At 41.3% G+C, this 20,791-nt stretch overlaps 1 protein-coding gene across 2 annotated transcripts; it reads left to right on the forward strand.

Annotated features, from left to right (window-relative positions):
- Positions 1–350: 350 nt before the first annotated feature.
- Positions 351–11,341, forward strand: LOC138628912 (arylsulfatase I). 2 transcript variants are annotated; one of them, XM_069712285.1, is made up of 4 exons: positions 351–425; positions 1,884–2,049; positions 8,714–9,046; positions 9,135–11,341. In XM_069712285.1, exons 2-4 carry the CDS (start codon positions 1,997–1,999, stop codon positions 10,213–10,215), a joined length of 1,467 nt encoding a protein of 488 aa, XP_069568386.1. In that variant the 5' UTR covers positions 351–425; positions 1,884–1,996; the 3' UTR covers positions 10,216–11,341. The 2 variants fall into 2 exon arrangements, with proteins under 2 accessions (XP_069568386.1, XP_069568385.1); XM_069712284.1 differs by lacking the exons at positions 351–425; positions 1,884–2,049 and adding an exon at positions 7,061–7,946.
- The last annotated feature ends 9,450 nt before the right edge of the window (positions 11,342–20,791 follow it).

Here is a 20,791-nt window from a genome sequence, read left to right on the forward strand (position 1 = left end):
TGCCTAAAATATTTTAGGATATTAAAAGCAATCCGCAACTGCTTTTAGCTATACTTAAAAAAATCACGAGTCAAGTTTGTTACAGAGATATTTCTTTTACCCTTGTTGGCAAATTCTCACCCATACGAGTCTAAAAAAACAAAAACCTGAAGATTTTCCCAATATAACTTTGTGAACTCATCTCAGCAATACGAGTAATAAATACATGAGTAGAAAAATAAATTAGTCATGTTCTTTAACAGATTTTTTTCAGTTGAACCAATAAAATATGCTGTTTGCTGACTGTGTCCCTGTCACACTAAACAAAAACTGCAATGCAGATAGTTGCGGCTTCAGCCAGAAAGGCCCACAACAAGTCATGAAGAGGTCTGCTCAGTCACTCTGGACAGGACAGAAGGTGGTTGTCTTTCAAGAACAGTAAAAAGGTCCGAATCCACATGCTCCATATGTTTTTTATTCTGTATGCTTTACATTGTGGCGTGGCAGCAGAATGAATTAAAGTGGTGCGTAGCAGTGCAGCAAACATATGGGTGTTGTTGCTTTAACTCAGGAAACAGAGGAAGCGCAGTGTTTTTTCCTGTGGACATGGGAGAACTGTTAAGTGAGGCAAAAGCTTTGTCCCTCTCATGTTCCCCCTCTTAATTAGTTTGTGTGTGCCCATCTCTCCTTTCAAGGTTTTCTCTTCCACTGTTCCATGGTTTGTCTTATTTTCTCCTCCTTTTTCAGACATTTTAATGTGAAGGAGCTTTAGACATTTTCTCTGTTCTCTTGCTATCGTTCTTATACTTAATGACTTGTCGGTTGGCCAACTCGCTTCCCTGGGAAGACTTTGACATACAGACTTGTTGAGTGGCAGCAGGCACAGACTTGGTGCCCTTTAATTGTGGCATCTGTGCCAGGATGGCAGACACTGCCAACCAGCCCTGCCAGCCCTGCCCCCCCGCCCACCCAGCTCAGATGAGATGAAAATGAGACTACCATACTAATAAACAAGATGTAAACTGAGCCTTCAGTAAAGGCAAAGTGAATACTATTATTTATTTAATCAAAATGAAAACACACTCAGAGATTGAGATTGGTGATTTGATATCAGTCTCTTTTCATATATTTACACTCTGCACATGAAACATTGAAGGAGATAGTGTGTGTTTTATAGAAGTGAATGAAAAATAAAAGGAATCTATAAACTTATCAAACCTTTTACTTTTAGAAATAGTATATATACTCATATAATGTGCATATAAAAAAAAAAACTATTTGCGGAAGAAGTTAGTTTTCACAGAGTGGCTTAGAAGAGCAGATTGTACTCTACATAATGCCGTACCCTTTTGGGAAACACGTTTCTTCTGACCCCGGAGAGCCTCACATTTTTAAAATGTCAAGTTAAAAAGGTTGGTTCTCCCTTTGAAGGAGGTGGAGTTCTGACATTTTGTAATATATTGTAAAACCTTTTTCGTAATTTATCTTATTTTCTTGGAATTTATTAGATTCTTTAAGCAGACTTTTGCTCAGATTTCGGTCCCATGATGCAACTTCTGTCTGTAGAAACAGGGCTAACGGCATGCTTAAGGATGTGAGACTAATTAAATGTGTTTATTTTATGTTAATTGTGATTTATCGTTATGTCTTATAAATATATATATATATGAAAAAAAAATGCACATATATATATATAATTATTTTTTTTTTTAACATTTTTGGATATATTTATATACTTATGGAATATTTAAATAGTATTCTGCTTGTGATTACATGATTTATGTTCTTTATGTCACATCCAAGTTAGTGGACATATTTTAATCTAATGGATATGTGTCAATAAAAACTAACAGCTCTTATTTCTTACCTTCCCACTAACGGACTCTTTCGTTCTGTGCCTCCAGCCTGTTTCCCCTTCAGATGCTGAACTCCTGACCCCAGTTTGGGACAGACTGCGCTGCACCTCTCTCAGGACTCCCGCTGTCCGGGGAAAGATGAGTCCTGTGTCATCTGCTTCATGACACAGATGCGTCGTTGCGGCAGGTGGCACCTCATAACCTGCTGTCACCAGTGAGTCACCCGCGCGCGCGCACGCACACACACACACACACACACACACACACACACACACACACACACACACACACACACACACACACACACACACACACACACACACACACACACACACACACACACACACACACACACACACACACACACACACCTCTAAACTCACACAAAACAATGGTGCAGACCATCTGTCTAAAAAATATGTTATACAACAGGTATCTCTTACCTGATTGGTCAAAGACAAAACCAGACTGATAGAGCTCTTCAATGGTTGCTATGCTGTTCATAACATGGTCCTTGACTGGGTTTCAGTTGGTAGCCCCATATTCATGATAACAAATGCCATTTTGGGTATTTGAGATTCCGTCACTCACTAGTACATTAATAATGTGCAATGCATTTTCCTGAAAGTCTTTTCTGGGATAGATTGTGTCTTTTTTGGCACCATTTTTCCTGCTTCGCTTGCACTGTACAGCGGCCAACAAATCAGACTGCGGTTGTTCTGGGCCGCTTCAGTGACCTGATGGTTTTAGCTGCGGTGGATGGTTAAGTGAAGGTTAAACAAAGCTGACAACCCACTGCTTTAGTAGCTGTGGGATGCTGAACTAAAGGCTAATGTCAGTCTGCTACATGTAAAGTGCTCGCAATGGCAATGCCAGCATGCTGATGTTTGCCGGGTTCAACATCTTCGTTTAGCATGTACAAAATGTTGACCCTGCAGGAAGGTCTGGACCAAAGTGGTGGACTGACACTGTTGTCCATGGAGCCCTGCTGATAGTGGGGTTCAAGTACTGAAAGGGAAAATTAGATGTAGTCCTGAAGCTCTACATTTTTGTATAAGAAAACATTTTGGCTACAAACATTGAGATCACATAATACAAACAGTTTACTGATGATGAGTTATATAGCCTGCTCTTTTTTCACATGGATTTTTTTTTTCCTGGCTAAGACCTTGATTTGTTGGTTTCCCTTACAAAATTACAAAAAATGTGAGTTATTTTTTACCTAATTGAAAACTTAAATACATAACCAAAACCTGTACATATCTGGTGTTTGGATTGAAAGAAAATCTGCATACTTGTTGGTCTGCGTGGCATTTTTGGGGTCCTTTATTCTTCTTCTTCTTCTGTCGTCTTTGCTATCAGTCTGCCTGCATTATTCCTTTAATCCTCACGGTGGCACTCTCCACTGACTGTATCACAACAGTCCAGACAGGCACGGTATACACACATTGAGCTTGCGTAATCCCTGTCATTTTTGATGAGTCAAAGCCAGCACTCACTCACCTCGGGGGAAATATCTGATAGGATGGAAGGGCCCGGCCGAGGAGGTGCTGTTAGGAGGAGGGGGAGGCAGAGAGAAAAGTTGACCCAAAGTTTGTGAATTTGCCATAAGGCCACCAGCGCTCTCTGTGTGGGTGGTTTGTTTGACGTGATGAGACTGAGTGGTCCGCCACCCCCTCAGCCTCATCTTGTCAATCCATCACCGAGCGAGGTGAGGAGAATAGAGAGTGGATTGAGTTTCTGCCGGCTGGAAGATGATCCTCGAGTATTTCAGGAGCTGCAGACCAGGGGGCTCCGTCAGTGTCACCTTCAGGGCCGGTCAAAGTGACGATGTTTATGTGACGTCTCCGAGCCCACGTCTGCCAGACAAATGTAACTCTGGACAGCCTAGGCTTATATTGTGTAAATATGTGTGTGTCTGTAGTGTATACTTTCAGTAATTTGTAGAGTCAAATTAACAATCAAAATTAACAAGCATAAATATGTATGACGCTGTGTTCTAAATATGCTTTGAATGAATGCTGGATTCTTGTCTTTATTGGTGGTTTTTGTTTTGATAGAAAGTTATTTATAATTACATGAAGCCAACATGAATTTCATTACAGACATCCGTTTTTCCATCAGGATAAATTGAAAAAACTTTGATGCAGCTGACTTATTCAAGTTTAATCATCTGGGATAAATTTGTAACTGTTCAGCACTTTGCTTTATGACCAACACATTCACCGATGGCAGCGAGCTACCACGCGAAGGGCTGGTCGGGCCATCGGGTTCAATGTGTTGGCCAACGACCAGGAGAAAATGGGAATCCAATTTACAACCCTGCAAATCGCTCTCCCATTTAGGTAGGTAGGTATTTACTTTATTAATCCCCGAGGGGAAATTTTTTCCGCTACAGCAGCATACAAAAAAGTTGCAAACATAATGCTGATATATCATCATCTTAAATTTGATATGATGATCAAGAGAACAGTTACCAGTTTACAAAAACAACAATGGTAACGTGTTTCATGTCATGTCTGGCCACGTGGTCTATTTTAGTCCAATATTCACCCATCTTTCAACTCTAGATTTGTCTCGACTAACTCCTGAGTAAGTAAATATCAAAAAGACAAAGATTATTTGCCAAATTAAGGCCAAATTAGCATTATTTTGCAATGCTAACTTATGCATTAGAAATGTGTTATCTTGCTAATATGGAGCTAGCCAATGTTAACTCATAGCTTGCTACTGGCTAAAACCTACTTTGTTTCAGATATTAGTATAATTGTGGGCACAATTTCAGCAGTTGTAAAAGAGCAAGAGCGTGTGTGAGCAAGTAAAATGGAATTTTTATGCTATCTGGATGCGCCACATTCCTGTGATAATTTCACAGCTTGATTGAGCCTGGTTGCAGCTCTTGATGTTTTGTTTCTTAATTTCATTTCTCCTGCAGAAAGCTGCATCTTTTAAGGTGCAATTTCAGTTTTCTGCAGTCTACCAATGATAATATGTTCATCTGTAACAAAATAATATTAAATTCAACATAGGCTGTCAAGTATTCCAAGTCTTAGTCGTGATTGTACAGATTGTACTACTCATACACAGTGCAGTGCAGTAGTAATACTTTCATATAGGTCATGGTCCTTCCTCTCGTTTGTACTATAGAGGACAGTGGGATGATACTTACTGGAACCACAGTGTTGGTCCACAATACAATTTAATGGCATGGACATTTTCACTTCCATGCTATGCTGCACCCTTGCTGGTTGATTTCCGAGTTTAATGTTTTATAAATAAAAAAAAACCTGTCGCTTTCATTCAGAGCTGTCAAAATACAACGTTGACATGTGTAGCTTTAAATGCATCTTTTTTCAGAAGATTTTGGAAAGCCAGTTCTCTGTAACAGTCATATTCCCTTTGGTAGGACTGACCCACACATACTGTACCATAAATCAATGCATACTGTAAAATGAATTTTGGATTTGCAATGCTAAAAAAAAAAGTCTCAGGTGGGAAACTTTTATTAGGGCTCTTAATGTTAAATGATGTCTAAAAAGTGAAAGTAACTTTCAGATGCAGTTTCACACACACACACACACACACACACACACACACACACACACACACACACACACACACACACACACACACACACACACACACACACACACACACACACACACACACACACACACACACTCCCCTACCTTAGCTCCAGCTCAACAGAGTGGCTCTACATCGAGTGAGTCATTTATTCGTCGTCATGAATAAATCACACCCAGTGCTACTCCTTTTGACTCTGCACCACTGGCTTTTCCAAACACGCACACGCACACGCACGCAGCACACACACACACACACACACACACACACACACACACACACACACACACACACACACACACACACACACACACACACACACACACACACACACACACACACACACACACACACACACACACACACACACACACAGTATGGGGTTACATTCTGTGTCCCTTTTACACCAATATCCCTTTTGTTGTCACGCAGAAAGTGTATTTTCCACAGTTTGGCGTTATTATTGAGTGTGTAGCACTGCACTTTATGTCCCGAAAATGTTGCAAAAAAAAAGTTGAACTTAAGGACGGAGTCCTCTTTAGATTATTTTTTAATGTTTAGTTTATTTTTGGACATACGCTTACTTCATTGTGGGCCTTTAAAACTCACCTCTGCAGACCACACAGTACATAAAAGAGAATCTGTAACATGAGTTATTGCTCGCACCGTCCGTTTGTATCCCCTCAGACAGTTAAGGAAAGAGCACAATCCCTTGCTCTCTCTACTCCTCAAGAAGACATTTGTCACTTTCCATTTTTACAGCCAGCCTCCCTGTCCTCCCTTCGCAGCGGTAAAGCAGAGTTCATGTCGCTCTGCATTTCCCTGAGGCAAACTGATGGCTACACCCAGAGACCCAGATGTACATACACAACAAGACAAAGTGACTGCTCCTTCTATGCCACTTTGTTTATGTTCTCCTCTCTCATCTTAGAGAAGCTCCGTTACCCATTATCCCTTTTTCTCCTCTTTCCAGCAGCCCTCTTGTTATTTAATTTAATGTTCTGTATTCCTTTTCTTATGTTCACATCTCCCACCAATTCTTTCATCTTCGCCAGCCTCGTTCTTACCTCAGCATCATCTTTTCCCCAAATCTCTCCAGCATGCGCTTCGCTCCCACCGTGGGCAAAAAGCCTGTCAAATTTCCCACTGGGTGAGGCAACATGAGTTTGCTTCTACGACGTAGGAAATGGACTTGTATCTGAGGCATTGATTTCCTCTCGGCACTGTGGGTAGGAGATGGCAGTGAGGTGAACGCTAAGAGCCCCCGCGGTCGATACACATTCTCATCAAAACGCCGGATGTTTCTCCGTTGTCGGGATTGGTTTCAAAGCCCCGGCACGGGCGGTAATTGTCATCAGGTGACTCTATTAATTGAGAAGCATCAAGAAAGAAAGAAAAATGTCAGGGATTATTTGATTATTTTTTATTACAGATTTATAATATAATTTGAAATACTGGCTGCATTACAGTGGAAAAACTAACTGTTGCAGTTGTAGTAGCACTTTAATAGGAGTGGCAGTCTGTAGAGAATAGCAGCAATGACACACTCAGCAAGAAAGGGGTCTAGCCCAAATGTTGTACTGTTCCTCTAAGGCATTGTTTTGTATGTTTATTCTTTTATGCACAACATTTTCCAAAACTCTTGTTCTTTTTATTTAATTTAAAGTTGTTGATTTTTACCCCAGTGAGTTCACTGTGATGTTTTCAATGAAAACAGCTCAAGTTTGTGTTTTCTACCTTTATGATCTTACATTTGTCCTGTTCATAACATGATTTGCAGAAGATTTGATCACAATATCCGTCAATAGCACAGTATACAGTGCATGCTTTCGCCAACTCCTTCAGTTTCCCATGTCTTTCCAGCCATGAGGCGCCTGAAAGTTCAGAGGAATGTAGCAAGGTACTGCAAAAAGGAAAACCTCTCTTTTTCCAACACAACTTCTTGCCCCTCTTAGAGACAGCAGTTTTTCTCCTCCCACCACAGCAACTGGCACCAACTCAGCTCCATCTCACAAAACCAAACATAAGCCCCAGAAAAAGACGACAACTCATACCTAATGGACTGATAAGACTTTTGGACGAGCTCTTCGGACCCACAGATCTGCCCATTTTCCTGCAAACCGTGATCCGGCTTGAGATTTATTGACTGCTGACTCAGTAGAACAGAAAATACAGACAAAATCAAACTTTAGTGGATATTAGTTACAGAGCATTGCTGGACATGAGGGGAGCAATCTGCTCCGTGTTTTTCCTGGTGACTGGTGTGACCTTGCTCAGTGGCCCTGGCTGCCTGGGTGAAAACAAGTCTATGAATGGCAGCGTGGGCACGGTGGAGGTGGAAAAGCCCAGGCAGCCTCACCTTATCTTCATCATGGTGGACGACCAGGGTTACGGAGACATTGGCTACCATGGCTCAGACATCCGCACTCCTGTGTTGGACCAACTCGCAGCAGAGGGGGTCAAACTTGAAAATTATTATGTCCAGCCTATCTGCTCACCCTCTCGCAGTCAACTCATGACAGGGAGGTGAGTTTCCTCAGTACGTCATTATTGAAATGGTATAATTATTCAGTTACAGCATCTCTTCTAATCTGATGTAATTAAGTATAGCACCATTAGGCTTTTTATCTTGTGGTATATTTATGGGGCAAGTTACAATACATAGAGTACAAGACGAGAAGAAGAAAATTAGGACGTAGTACCACCTGCATATACAGTATATAAAGAAGAGAAAATATAATTTTTCCTCTAAATCCCATTTCACTGGAATAAAATCCTAGTTTGAAAAAAGAACATTTGATTGTTCATGATATTGGCGACAAAAGCGGAAATGATTTGTTGAATGGCTTTCTGTCTTCAGTGTGTACTGTATGGTACTGTGCCACAGACAGTCTCACATCACAGCAATATCAAAACTGATCATCTACAAATGTCAAAAGGGCAAATTCCCCAAAAAACTGTAAAAAAAAAAATTCTGAGTCTATTCTATAGTTTGAAGCTGACTATTTACTACCACTGTGGATAACTATAGCTAGCTATAACTCCAAATGGAGACAAAGTGACCTGACACTGACATATTCCCAGTGCATATGAAACTGTTATCTGTTTGAACTATTGCTGGTTGACACAAACTGTATACAATAAAAATGTACAATTACAGCTCCATATGACAAAAAAAAAAAAAAAAAAAAAAAACCTTTAAAATACATGAAAACCTTGACTTCATAGTGTGTAAGAATGTAATAATATTCAATAATACAATGTTCAACTGTCCGTGAACTTTCCCATCCCAGCTACCAAATTCACACTGGACTCCAGCATTCCATCATCCGACCCCGTCAGCCCCTCTGCCTGCCCCCAGACCTTCCCACCCTACCAGAGCGGCTGGCTGGAGCTGGATACGCGACACACATGGTGGGTAAATGGCACCTGGGCTTCTGCAGGCCGAGCTGCCTCCCCACAGGTCGTGGCTTTCAGAGTTTCCTGGGCACATTGACCGGCAGTGGAGACCACTTCACCTATCAGAGCTGTGATGGGGCTGAAGCTTGTGGATTTGACCTGCATGACGGAGACAGACCTGCCTGGGAGATGACCGGAAACTACTCCACTCTGCTCTACATAGAGAGGTGAGCATCAAATCCAACAAATACATACATACAGAGACACTGAATTAAAATACCTTTAAAACTTACAATCTTCTATTTGTCCAACCAGAGTGAAGCAGATCCTGAGAAGCCACGACTCCCATACACCACTCTTCCTCTACCTGTCCCTTCAGGCCGCCCATACTCCCTTACAGGTACCAGACCATTTCCTGCACCACTATAATTCCCAGAGCAATCGTGTCAGGCGTCACTATGCAGCAATGCTGAGCTGCCTGGACGACGGGGTGGCACAAGTAGTCCAGGAGCTGAAGACTAGTGGGCTCTATCAAAACTCAGTGCTGGTCTACTCATCTGATAACGGAGGGCAGCCGCTCTCTGGGGGGAGCAACTGGCCTCTGAGAGGCGGCAAAGGCACCTACTGGGAAGGGGGCATTCGGGCTGTGGGTTTTGTGCATAGTCCCCTCCTGAAGAGGAAGGGTGTAGTAAGCAGATCACTGATCCATGTCTCCGATTGGTATCCCACATTACTGGGGCTTGCCGGGGCCCTACACTCCCTCCGTGGCCTTGATGGTCACGATGTGTGGGGGAGCATCAGCGAGGGCCAACCCTGTCCTCGCACTGAAATCCTTTTCAACATTGACCCAGTCTCCAGGAAACCTGGGGAGCCATATGACAAGGCGTTGGTAGTCAACGGCTTTGGGATCTGGGACACAGCCGTTAGGGCAGCGTTAAGGGCCGGTGACTGGAAGCTATTGACAGGAAATGTGGGTGACGGAGACTGGATACCACCGCAGGCTCTTCCCGACCGTCCAGAGCGGTGGCAGAAACTGGAGAAGCGACGCAACGAGCTGGGGAAGTCGGTGTGGCTGTTTAATATCAGCTTGGACCCCTACGAGAGGTTCGACCTGGCAGAAGCTCGTCCAGAGGTCGTGAAACATCTGCTGAGACGGCTGGCAGAGTACAATCAGACAGCTGTGATGGCTAAAAATCCAGCAGATGATCCCATGGCTGACCCGGAGCTCCATGGAGGCGTGTGGAGCCCCTGGCTGGGCCTGGATGGGCAGGAGGGCGCTGGTGGAGAGGATGCTGGCAGGAAAGGAAGGATGAAGGTTAAGCACTGCAAATTATGTAAATTAAAAGCCCTCTTCAAGAAGGTGGGGTCACGCCTGCAGAGGACCACCTTATTCTAAATGTCCCTTCTAGCAACAATGATTGGACTGAAAGGCTCAGGATGCTTCAGATGATCTCGGGAGTGTTGTCTAAATTTTAATAGCTCTTATGAATGACCACACTCAAAGGTTGACCAAAAGCTTGCCATTAAAAACAGAGATTTGATCAAATCATATAATGTCACTCAGTCAGGAGATAGTATCTTTACAAACGGTAGTCATGATGCTACAATTGGGTTTCATATGCAAATATATATGGATACATGCAGGAGGTGAAACAGTTGTGTGAATAGTGAGGATCTAGAGCTTTAGAGAGCAGTTTACACCCTGCATACGTTCACCTTAACATTCCCTGCAGGACATCGACACTCTTGTTATATCGCCAGTTTTAGGAAGTTGCAGAAATTAGCGGAGACAGCAAGTTCCAACATCAGACATTCGTTTGCGTACAGAGTCTCAGATGCTGTGCGATGATCTGACGAGGGCTTCATTTAGAGCATACTGACACCTTAACCAGGAGGAAATGAGCAGGCAAGAGAAATGAAAACAAACAAAAAAATACAGATCTGCAGGAAACCACGCCGGTCAGATAGTCAAGATAGATCCACAATGAAATCCTGAAGGCCGTCAGATAGACAGGCAGCCTGATAGACAAAGCAGACGAGGCTGCGCGGCTGGCTGAGCAAGCTGACTCACTCGCTGTCCTGCGGCCAAACGGCAGCAGGGCGTCTGTGGGCCGTCGCTGGACTGTGCAGGGAGCAGCGTGTGTGTCACTCCGCATGTATGCCTGTATTCGTGAATAATGTGATTAATACAGATAGAGATCGAGTGCGTACATGTGGAAGTGCAGGCCTACGGTGACCTCTCCTTGTCTCATCTCTTATTCATCGGAGAAGGCCCTTTAAGGATCACACAACGACACCCACAGGGTTGTTTTTGCCAAATGTCACCTTGTTCTTCGGTTCTTCGGGGTTATACAGATTCACTTCTGCTCAAAAACACTCCTTTGTCTTTGAAAGACCTCGGACAAAATGTCCAGTCCCTGCAGCAGTGATTATCCAACTAAGATTCAGTAGCTGATACTCTAAATGACCTCTAAATGTTACGTAACTCGTCTGCTGTGTTTAATAAAATGCTGACTAACTGATTTCATGGATCTAAATAAAATCATGAATGGAAAAAAAAAAAATCGATGTTAGCGAATTATTGATACACACAAGCTCTGCAGAAAGTTTGAAAATGAAAAAAGACTTGAGGGGAGCGGACCAGACCTTTGCAGCTCCGTCCTCGTGCCTGTTTGAGTCTCGCAGCTTGCCGCTACATTAGCAGCTCTCAGCACATGAATCAGTGACCCAACTGTTGGCGGTCAAATTGCATCATGGGTAACATACAACGACAAGGACAAAGACTGGCTGAAGTAAAAAACAAAAAAAAACAAAAAACAGGATTTCTCTGATTCTGCTGCATTGATCTTGATCATTTTTGAGTCCAACAACATTTTCAAGGACTCATGTAAAAAAAAGAAAAGCACTGAACAGAAAACACAACCAGTAATGGTAAAAAATAGTTTGGTGATTGGGCACTTTCACAAAATTCCATCTCACTACATATGGAGCAATTGGCAATGTCTTTTGAGGAGCAGCATCATGTAATATTGACATAATTTGTCTGGATACTGGAGTGGGGAAGTCACAGCTTCAGCCCCTGCTGTCTGATTCGGTGTGCCTGCTGGTGAGGCCGCTGCTGTGCGGTGATAGGAGCAGATCAGGGGTGGTACTGTTGCTCTCAAACCACCGTAAACAGCTCCAACATTGTTTAGTGCGCTGTAGCTCACTCCTTGACCCCAGCCTTCAGGTGTGTGTCTTAATCAGAGAGTGTGTGTGTGTGTGTGTGTGTGTGTGTGTGTGTGTGTGTGTGTGTGTGTGTGTGTGTGTGTGTGTGTGTGTGTGTGGATGTAGAAGTGTTTCTGGGTGTGAGTGTCAGCAGCAATCCCACACACAGCAGCAACAGGGCTGTAGATTTCTCCCTAGCGGCCCTAATAATGAATATTCAACTGTCCTTGTCCTCCACCGTCTCTTCCCCCTCCAGTCAACCCTCGCACTTGCCGCCTCCTCCTCCTCCCTTCCTCTGTCGCCCTCCCTCTTCCTTTTATCCTTCAGCTCTTTGCTCATTCCCTCTGCAAACCACCCCCTTTGTCTTTCTTTTTCATTTTGCGCCTCATCCTACTCACTTATTGGTACGCATTTGGAAGATCGAGTTAGAAGTATTAGCCGTGCTTTGCTCAGAGCTCTGTGGCGTTCAGTGAAATAAAACGAGTGGAGGAGGGAAGGGAGAGTTCCTTGGAGGCTGCAGGGGGCTGTCGTGTCTGATGTGCTTATAGATCAGATTAAAAAGTCTTGTTTCATGAAAAAGCCTCACTGCATACATAAAACTCGTTATAGTAAGAATAAAGGATAAGGCTGGATATACTCTGCATTTTATTACTGTTGACAAATTCATTCTGACTTCCCTCCCCCTGTCTGTGACTCTCAGCTCCGAGACCATTGTCTCCTACTGAAGATATAAATGTTAAATAAGGGTCACAATTATGAATATATATAGTTGCATTTAAATAATTTAAAAAAAGACTAAATAATTGACTAAAACAGCAAGGAACTAGTTTTTAAGCAAACATTACTGAAGCAGGAGTAATTAGCACACTAGCACTCTTTAGACCATTAGGACTTTATATTTGGAATAAACGAACTACAGTGCACATATTCATTGTAATCAGGGCACTGATTTGGCTTATCTGTGTGTTTTTAATGTCAGATATTAGCCATACACACAACAGTGGTTAGAAGCATTCATTTGTTGTTAGTTACGGTGGGATTTGTTGACAAAAAACCAACTAATCCTTAAAATATATTAGAACACTGAACTTGGTAGTTCACTGAGGAATTGCATGGGTCAGATGATTGTTGCAACTGTGCTTTATGAACCAAAACTGTCTGTAGGGAATGTTGATGATAAAAATAACTTTTAAGTTTAGTCAAACATTTTTATATGTTTCCTCATTCTATTATCTTATCTTATAATTACATCATATTTCAAGGAAAACTTTTTGAACATTTCACTTGAAAGAGTTCACTACTATTATTGCTACTGCTGTTAATAATAGTAACAATAAATACAAGTACGCTCTGTGGCTTTAACATTTATAATGACACGTATGGCACTTAAAAACCTGTTTTATCCAGGCACATCATATGCTGTGCACAAAACAATGGCAAAAACACATCTATGAATGAAAAAACAGAAAGTATAAACATGATGTCGATATGACTTTATGACCAAAGTGTTATTAATCTATGTCTTACAGTATGTGTTATGTCTTTTGTTGTTTGTGTAAAGAATCTTGAGTTTTGCCCTGCAAGGAGTCTGTGTGCAGTTCCAGGAGCCCCGTGCAGGTTGATGGTGATGGTTCATCTTTTGGGCTCGCTGTGTGACCATTTCAACCACAGAAACTGCAGGGAGAGACGATACAGAAGGTGATTGTACAGGTACTGACACACCTCTTCACCAGCAAGAGTATCTGTATTAGAGCATCAGTGTTTATGATACTAGTTTGCTAAAACTTTCTATATTAATTTGGTCATATTGCTGACCATTTCCTCTATTTTAAACTACAATGGACTCTATTTGGCTCCAAGATGACATTGTACAAGGTGGACAGTAGATAGCAGGTATAATTGGAGGTAGCTGTGAGTTATGGCAGCATTGTGCCAAAACAGAGAACCATAGACTGGCTATAAGAATAGACGAAGTCTCTTGGTCTGAAAAGAGAAGCCTGTGGGGAAATGACCTAAAGTGCAATACCACTGAGGGCCACCAAAAACGCTCTAAAAACCCACAGGATCTAATAGTCTCTTATTTAAAAAGTGCTAACTTCTCTCAAGAAATGCAAAGTTAGTCAATTTTTACCACGAGTCGTTATGGTGTCATAAACTAAATGCACTCCCTCTTTGCAGAGTTCTGGTTATCCTTCAGAAAATAATTCCATCATTAATTACACATTACGCCTTAAAGACAGGCATGTTTGGGGGTGTGCCTGGTTTGATTTACATGATTGATTGATCTCGCTCAGATCCACCTGTTGCTCCTCCCCAGCTCGCCCAAAGAGCCAGTTGACAAACCAATGGGTGACATCATGATTGGTTGCCGACTTTCATTGAAAAGACTTAGCAACAACCGCTCACTGTCTGAAAGCACATTGTAAATAAATAAAGACCTGTTGAGAAAGAAAATATCTGCAAGGCTGCCAGTCAGGAACTATTCTCCATACACACTATTGCTAACGCATGGAGAAACACAACCAATTGTGCCCTTCCTCTTTATGGGAACCAGTCGCCATCAAACCACTGGAGGCTTTCTATTCTTAAAGAATATCCATATGCATAGAGTTCATCACTTGTATGACGCCACCCGAAAGAGCATTGAAGCTGAAGGCGCTTCCTGTACATGTGCAGCCACCGATAAACCTTGAACACCATCAGAACTCCAGAGATAAGATTCTTTGATGAGCCCTGTATGCGTGTGAGACTCTGCTGAAGACAATGAAGCCCACACATGTGATTCCCAGTGTACTGTGATGGCCTGCAGAAATAAGGCACTGTCAGAGGATATAAATCATGGAGGAGGTGTCACGCCAACACACAAACATACACATATGAACACACAGTGCCATCCAGTACGTGGGAGGCAGCTGTCACGTCGGTTGGATAATCACTTGAATGTAAGGCTAACCACATCTTCAGAGTCTTTGTTGAAGTCGTGAAGTTAAACACAATAGGCTCATGATTTGGTTTTAAATAGAACTGGTGGTGGACTCACACTGAAAATAAATGCAGTACACTCACTCAGAGAGAGAGCGGTGTCAACGACTCAAACGGGACACATTGAAAAGAATCTCTGGCACCGTAATTTCCTGCACATTCATTAAGCACCAAAATGGCCTTGGTGTATTATTAAATGCTTACTTGGGACAATGTGACGATTTGGTAATTGGCAAAGACAGGTAATAGATCTGCTCTAATGTACTGTCCATGACAGATGAATCCCAAGGAAACCGTAAAGGTTCAAACTTTAAAAAAAAGATTCACTGAGCTGCAGCCAGAGAGCTTTTTCAGGGCAGCTCAGCGGCAGACAGGAAGGTTTGAACATGCAACACACGAACACACCTCAAAACCTTGTGATGTTACAGTATGAGGGAGAAGAGATACGTGCAGTAGCCATGAGAAAAGCTGAAAACATTCTTGTTGCATGAGTCACTCCCCTTTAGCCTCTGTGGCTCCACAACACTGCTGTTACAGTATCATGACTTTTAGAGCACGAAGAGCTGAGAACACACATGTCAAACACTGAAAGACCACTTTAAATGTCTCATTCGGTCATACTATGAACTGTAGGAACAAAGCACGTCTTCAGGATGGCATATTAAAACAGACATAATTAATCAGAAATCTTGTATTTAATTAAGCCTACTTTAGTTAAAGGTTACCAAAATCCAGATATTTTCAGAAAAAATACTAAGAACAAGACCTTAGCCCTCTCCCTTTTCACTCTCCTTTATCTGCTTCTTCCTCCCCACGTTTATCACATCAGGGGTTGCAATCGGTTAAAAGATAAATTGGAGAGGTTGAGAGATGACTATCAAAATAAAAAATGTCCTCAGTTCCACTACATTATATTCACTTTTTCTATTTTTTCTTTTTTTCTTTTGTACTACCAGATAGTTTGACATTTTCAGGCCTTTCACCAATTAGCCTACTAAAATGAAACAATCAGTTGAGATTTTTTTGGGAAATTTCTCCTAACTCTTACATATATGGAGCAAACGGTTTGCAAGCTTCGTTTTAAGATGTCACGACCCTGAAAGGTTGGTGACAACTCCTCCAGTGTTACCGCCCACCCTTCAACGTGCCACAGCACAACCTGTCCCGAGATCTGTCTGACAGCCACATCACAGAGAAACACAGCTATTCAGCAATTAATACGACTGCACCTCTGCACCCTCGCTAATTAGGCTGTCATATCACAGCGGCTCCCTTTAATTATGGCAGAAACTGGTCGCATTGCTCCTGTGCTCACTGCAAACATTCATTAATTGCCGGCAATGCTCTCTAAACACTATGCCAGATATTCTCTCACAGTTCAGAGGCAAGGCAGCAAGAAAAAAGAGGAGAAAGGAGATGCACATGTTTGCACGGGCTGAGCATGTGAAAAACATTGTATTGTGTGATTTAGCACACAGCTGGAGACATTATTCTGGGATTAAATAATATCAATTATTAAATTATTTTATGGTATTTTGCCTCGTGACTCAAACTGTCGACGTTGCAGTTTATATAATAATCCGAACACTTTCTTGTAGTTTAACAGATTTGTCTGTTTTATTACAAAAAAGCACTTTTGTCCATGTCATCATTATGTCATGCAGACAACAACACAGAACCAAACTACAGGTGCACTGGAAGAGAAGGACGTTTTTCTTGATAATTCATTGGGAGGAAGTTACTACTTGAACAATGGCAAGAACGCAACGGCTAAAGAGCAATAATAAGTATTTGGCAAACAAAAGAGGATGAAGAAGTGTCTAATTTTAGCAGAGAGATCTTGACTGAACTGAGAGCAGCTGTGGAAGAAGGTGGCTGATGATCAGGTGATCTGTGATTGGAAATGAACAGGGCGGTCAGGTGATAGGAAGTGGCAAAGTCCTGACTTCACGTAAAGAACCACAAAGGGAACCATATGGTTTAGCAATGATATTGCATATAATCAAGCATGTAAGTCGCACTGGTGATGAGAGAAACATGTCCTTCTCACTCTTTAAAATACTGTTTGTGCATCTCAGCTAACAGGCTGCAACTCCAGGTCCCAGTCAAAAGTCATTTTTTACAATATTGTTTTAAAAAAAATCCTGTCTAAACCGAATCTTTATTCCTGTATATGAACCCCGTCTAACCTGGAGGGGTCTGTTCTGTGACCAGGCTCGATCTGTTATTAAAACTCAAACTCTGATGCTATTTATAAAAGGGTACAGAGCGTGGCACATTCAGGCCTCCTGGTACAACTACAGTGTGAATACAATGGATGCAACATTGTTGTGCTTTATGGCTGTTGCCTCAAATTTGGTAGAGTTGCAATGGATATTTTTTGAGAGCAGGTTCAATATCATTGGTGCTGATTCATTGTCATTGTTCATTGGTGAGTGTTTATGTTTTAATTAAAGTTTTTTAAATCTCACTCTCACCTGCTGATTAGGAAACGTATTGTATTTCAAAACTCTTCCAAATCTCTTTTATCCACTGAGCTCAAGATTCACTTTGGCCTTGCAGTTTTGGAGCTGTTACTGACTGAATTTCCAGGTGTAAATTAAGCAGTTAAATATTTTAGGGGTGTTTAAGCAGCTTTGAAGAAAAACAGGAAAAATACACTTATATAAAAACTGGTTATCTTTGTGAAAGCCATGTGATATGATTGAAAGCTATAACAGCTACTAAATGTATCTTATATAGCTTTAAAGTAAACACACGAGTATCTAAACTCACACATGCTGTAGATCGATCAGTGATCAATCATCTAAATCAAACAGAAATGCTATTAGCTCATGAGCATCAAAACGTTTGTGGTAACATTGAGCTCGTCATGTTACCTCACAGGAGCATGTGCAGCTGTAATCACAGACACACTTAAACATGGTGCCAAGAGAATATATTAATACCCTTCATGAGATATTCATGAAAGCTCAGATAAACCTTTACAACCCAGTAGGCCATTACATAACACATATAATTCCCCGTCTCTTATACAATGATGCTCCAGCTCACAGTTAAAATCCGTAAAACTGCAAATGAGTCAGTATCAGTTAACTCCCTAAATTTCTCCTCTCTTTCGCTCCTGTTTATCTTGGGTGTAAATACATTATAGGGGGTGTTATAATAGTGATTACATTTGGGTAAAAGCTATCAATTCAGGTCAACTCAGTTCAAATTTTTGTCCACCCAATGAGACGAAATGGTTGTCAATAAAACGTGAAAAATGAACACGATGAAAAAAAAAACCAGACATATGCGTGGGATCAAATTAAAGAAAATGACAAAATTTACAATGAAGTGTGATTAAAAATCTGAGTAAAGTCTGTAAAATATCAATCAAAAAGATTTAACCTCCATTTAATATGTACCTTCCTGCATATTTTCAAAGTTGTCTCATTAAAGCTCAAAAACTGCACAAATGCTGGGAACAGTACAATGATGATGATGATGATGATGATGATGATGATGATGATGATGACAGTGGTGTTTTTGAAGGAGCTTTGTCAGCATTATGCTGGCAGACACATAAAAAAAAGCATTTAGTTGTGAAGGTGATCGCCTCTGCAAATGCACTGTTGTAATTAAAAGGGTGACATTAGTGGTGGTGGTGTCACAGTGACTGGACATTATAGGTGAATAAAAACAAACAATACATGCCAGATCATTAATGTATTATTTAAACATGCTAGGCTCGAGGTGTGACCTGTAATTAATCTGAGATAAATGTAATTATTTCTCATGAAAACCGAAGGACAAAATGTAAAATCTTAAAATAGCTTCAATCAAATAAATAAATCTGCAGTCGTTCTATTTCTAAATAAGATGTCATAAAATAATCAAAAACAGAAGCACATAATCACAGTTTATGCCAACTGTATTTGTGTTAAAAACTGCAGAACAAATTAATATTTGAACACAGATATATAGAACTGTTTTGGTAGTCTGTTGAATAAGAAGACTTTGATTCATCAAACTGGAGAAGGCATGAAACAAAATTAATCATGATTGTCTCCTGGAGCCATATTTTGAACGGAGACTGATTCCGGTTTTTTGGGGTTTTTTTGGAGACCCAGTTTAGAAAATGAAAACTGTAATTTTGTAGGCATGGAGCTCATTGCTTTGTGCCAATATTAAAATATTGCGGCATTACATCTCAGCGCATGACTTGATGGATGCTGCGTTTGTTAGCTGTTCTGGTGTCAGCTCTGCCTTTGTGCGCTTACATTGAAGATGGACGGGAGAGATTCGTAAAACTGATCCGCGATCTGTAGCTCTTGGTTCACCAGAAGAGATCTCGCGTGGCTTGCGTCCCACCTCTACCACTACTGCCAGAGAGGAGAGGGTGAGAAGAGGTCTCACTATGACGTTATCTCTGCTTTAAGAAAAGACCAAAACAAAACACAACAGGGAAACGTAAAGTGTCAACTTGCCACCTAAACTCATTGTTCATTTTCATTTTTCAAATACACTAAAAGCGACTGCTAAAATGTTGAAAAGGTGTTGGGCAATCAGACAGACTGTAAGATTTCAGACCTAACTTGTACAGACTGAAAATGTACAGTTATATTTTTTAACAGATTTCAGCTGATATCGCTTAAAATAGAGACGATCAATGCAAAGAGGGCTTGATAATTCGTACAAAAGTCCTCTATTTTTGAAGTATTTATTTAATAAGAATGACATTTCCAGCCATGACGCTGGTAAACTCTCCGTTTTATTAACAAAAATGTTTTCCTGTTGTTTACATTTCAAATAGCATTTCATTTAAAAGATGCCATTATCATTTGTTCAGGAAATGACACCCAGAAATTAGGTTTTAATCTTGCCGTTTTTTACTTGAGACTTTGGTGTTAAAACTTGACATTTACTACTTGTCTTGTAAGACAGCTGATTTAACTCCGTGCACATCCACTGAGGTCTGATCAGAACTCTGCTTACGTTGATGTTTTGGAGGAACTATACAGGAATTATGTGAGGTCAACAAAAACCGTGCAGATTTCTCCAGACTAGTCTTTTACGCATAGTGCATAGCAAAGCAGATGCCACACTGCAGAAGGAAGGGATAGTAATAATAACGTAACATTAATTTGCTACACATGTATGTAAGTAAACTGATGTAACAAGGTTTTATATTGCACGTGTATATACTTGGATTTAAGTCTAATAATCTGCAAAGAAGAGCAAACATTGGTTTTCGTTCTTCTATGGTGTGGTGATCCAGTTGCACGTTTTTGTTCAACAAGTCTTAAAAAGGAACAATTCTTTTGCAGATCCTGCACATGTCTTTCACAAGTTTCCAGTCACAGTGCTGCACCATTAAGAACGTTTTAATTCACGTCATGGAAAAGAGCCCTGCATTTTCATTCCCTTGCCGACTTGATGTGAACATGCATGACTTCTGTCCACGTTTGCGGGGGTGACCATTTAAATGCAGCCTAAAAGTCGTGATATGTCTATGTCTACAGCTCTAAAGTGTCCAAAGTGAATTGCTGTATTGCACCTTTAAGATGTTTTCAAAGTGTTTTCAAGAAATACGACATCAAAATGTCACGGCCTGCATTTGTTTGCGCACAGTATTATATGGTTAACGCCCATTTGACACAGTTTGCTGTCCTTTTCAACACAGAGTGACTCATCTTGCTCGATAGAAGATCTTTGTTACTACCGCTTACTACCCCTCTCCCTCCTCCCCCCGACACACACACACACACCTCCCTCCCTCCCTCCCTCTCCTCTCTCCC

The sequence above is a fragment of the Brachyistius frenatus genome, unplaced genomic scaffold (assembly GCF_029030835.1).
Source record: "Brachyistius frenatus isolate BFR_SWC_R1_liver_20210118 unplaced genomic scaffold, ASM2903083v1 Contig_108, whole genome shotgun sequence".
Classification (NCBI taxonomy): Eukaryota; Metazoa; Chordata; class Actinopteri; family Embiotocidae; genus Brachyistius; species Brachyistius frenatus.

Bases quoted from the DNA above. Each gene is read 5' to 3' on its own strand.
- LOC138628912 (XM_069712284.1), top strand. From the start codon at position 7,642: ATGAGGGGAGCAATCTGCTCCGTGTTTTTCCTGGTGACTGGTGTGACC. The intron at 7,947-8,713 runs GTGAGTTTCCTC...TTCCCATCCCAG, and splicing joins AGTCAACTCATGACAGGGAG to CTACCAAATTCACACTGGAC. The intron at 9,047-9,134 runs GTGAGCATCAAA...TTGTCCAACCAG, and splicing joins ACTCTGCTCTACATAGAGAG to AGTGAAGCAGATCCTGAGAA.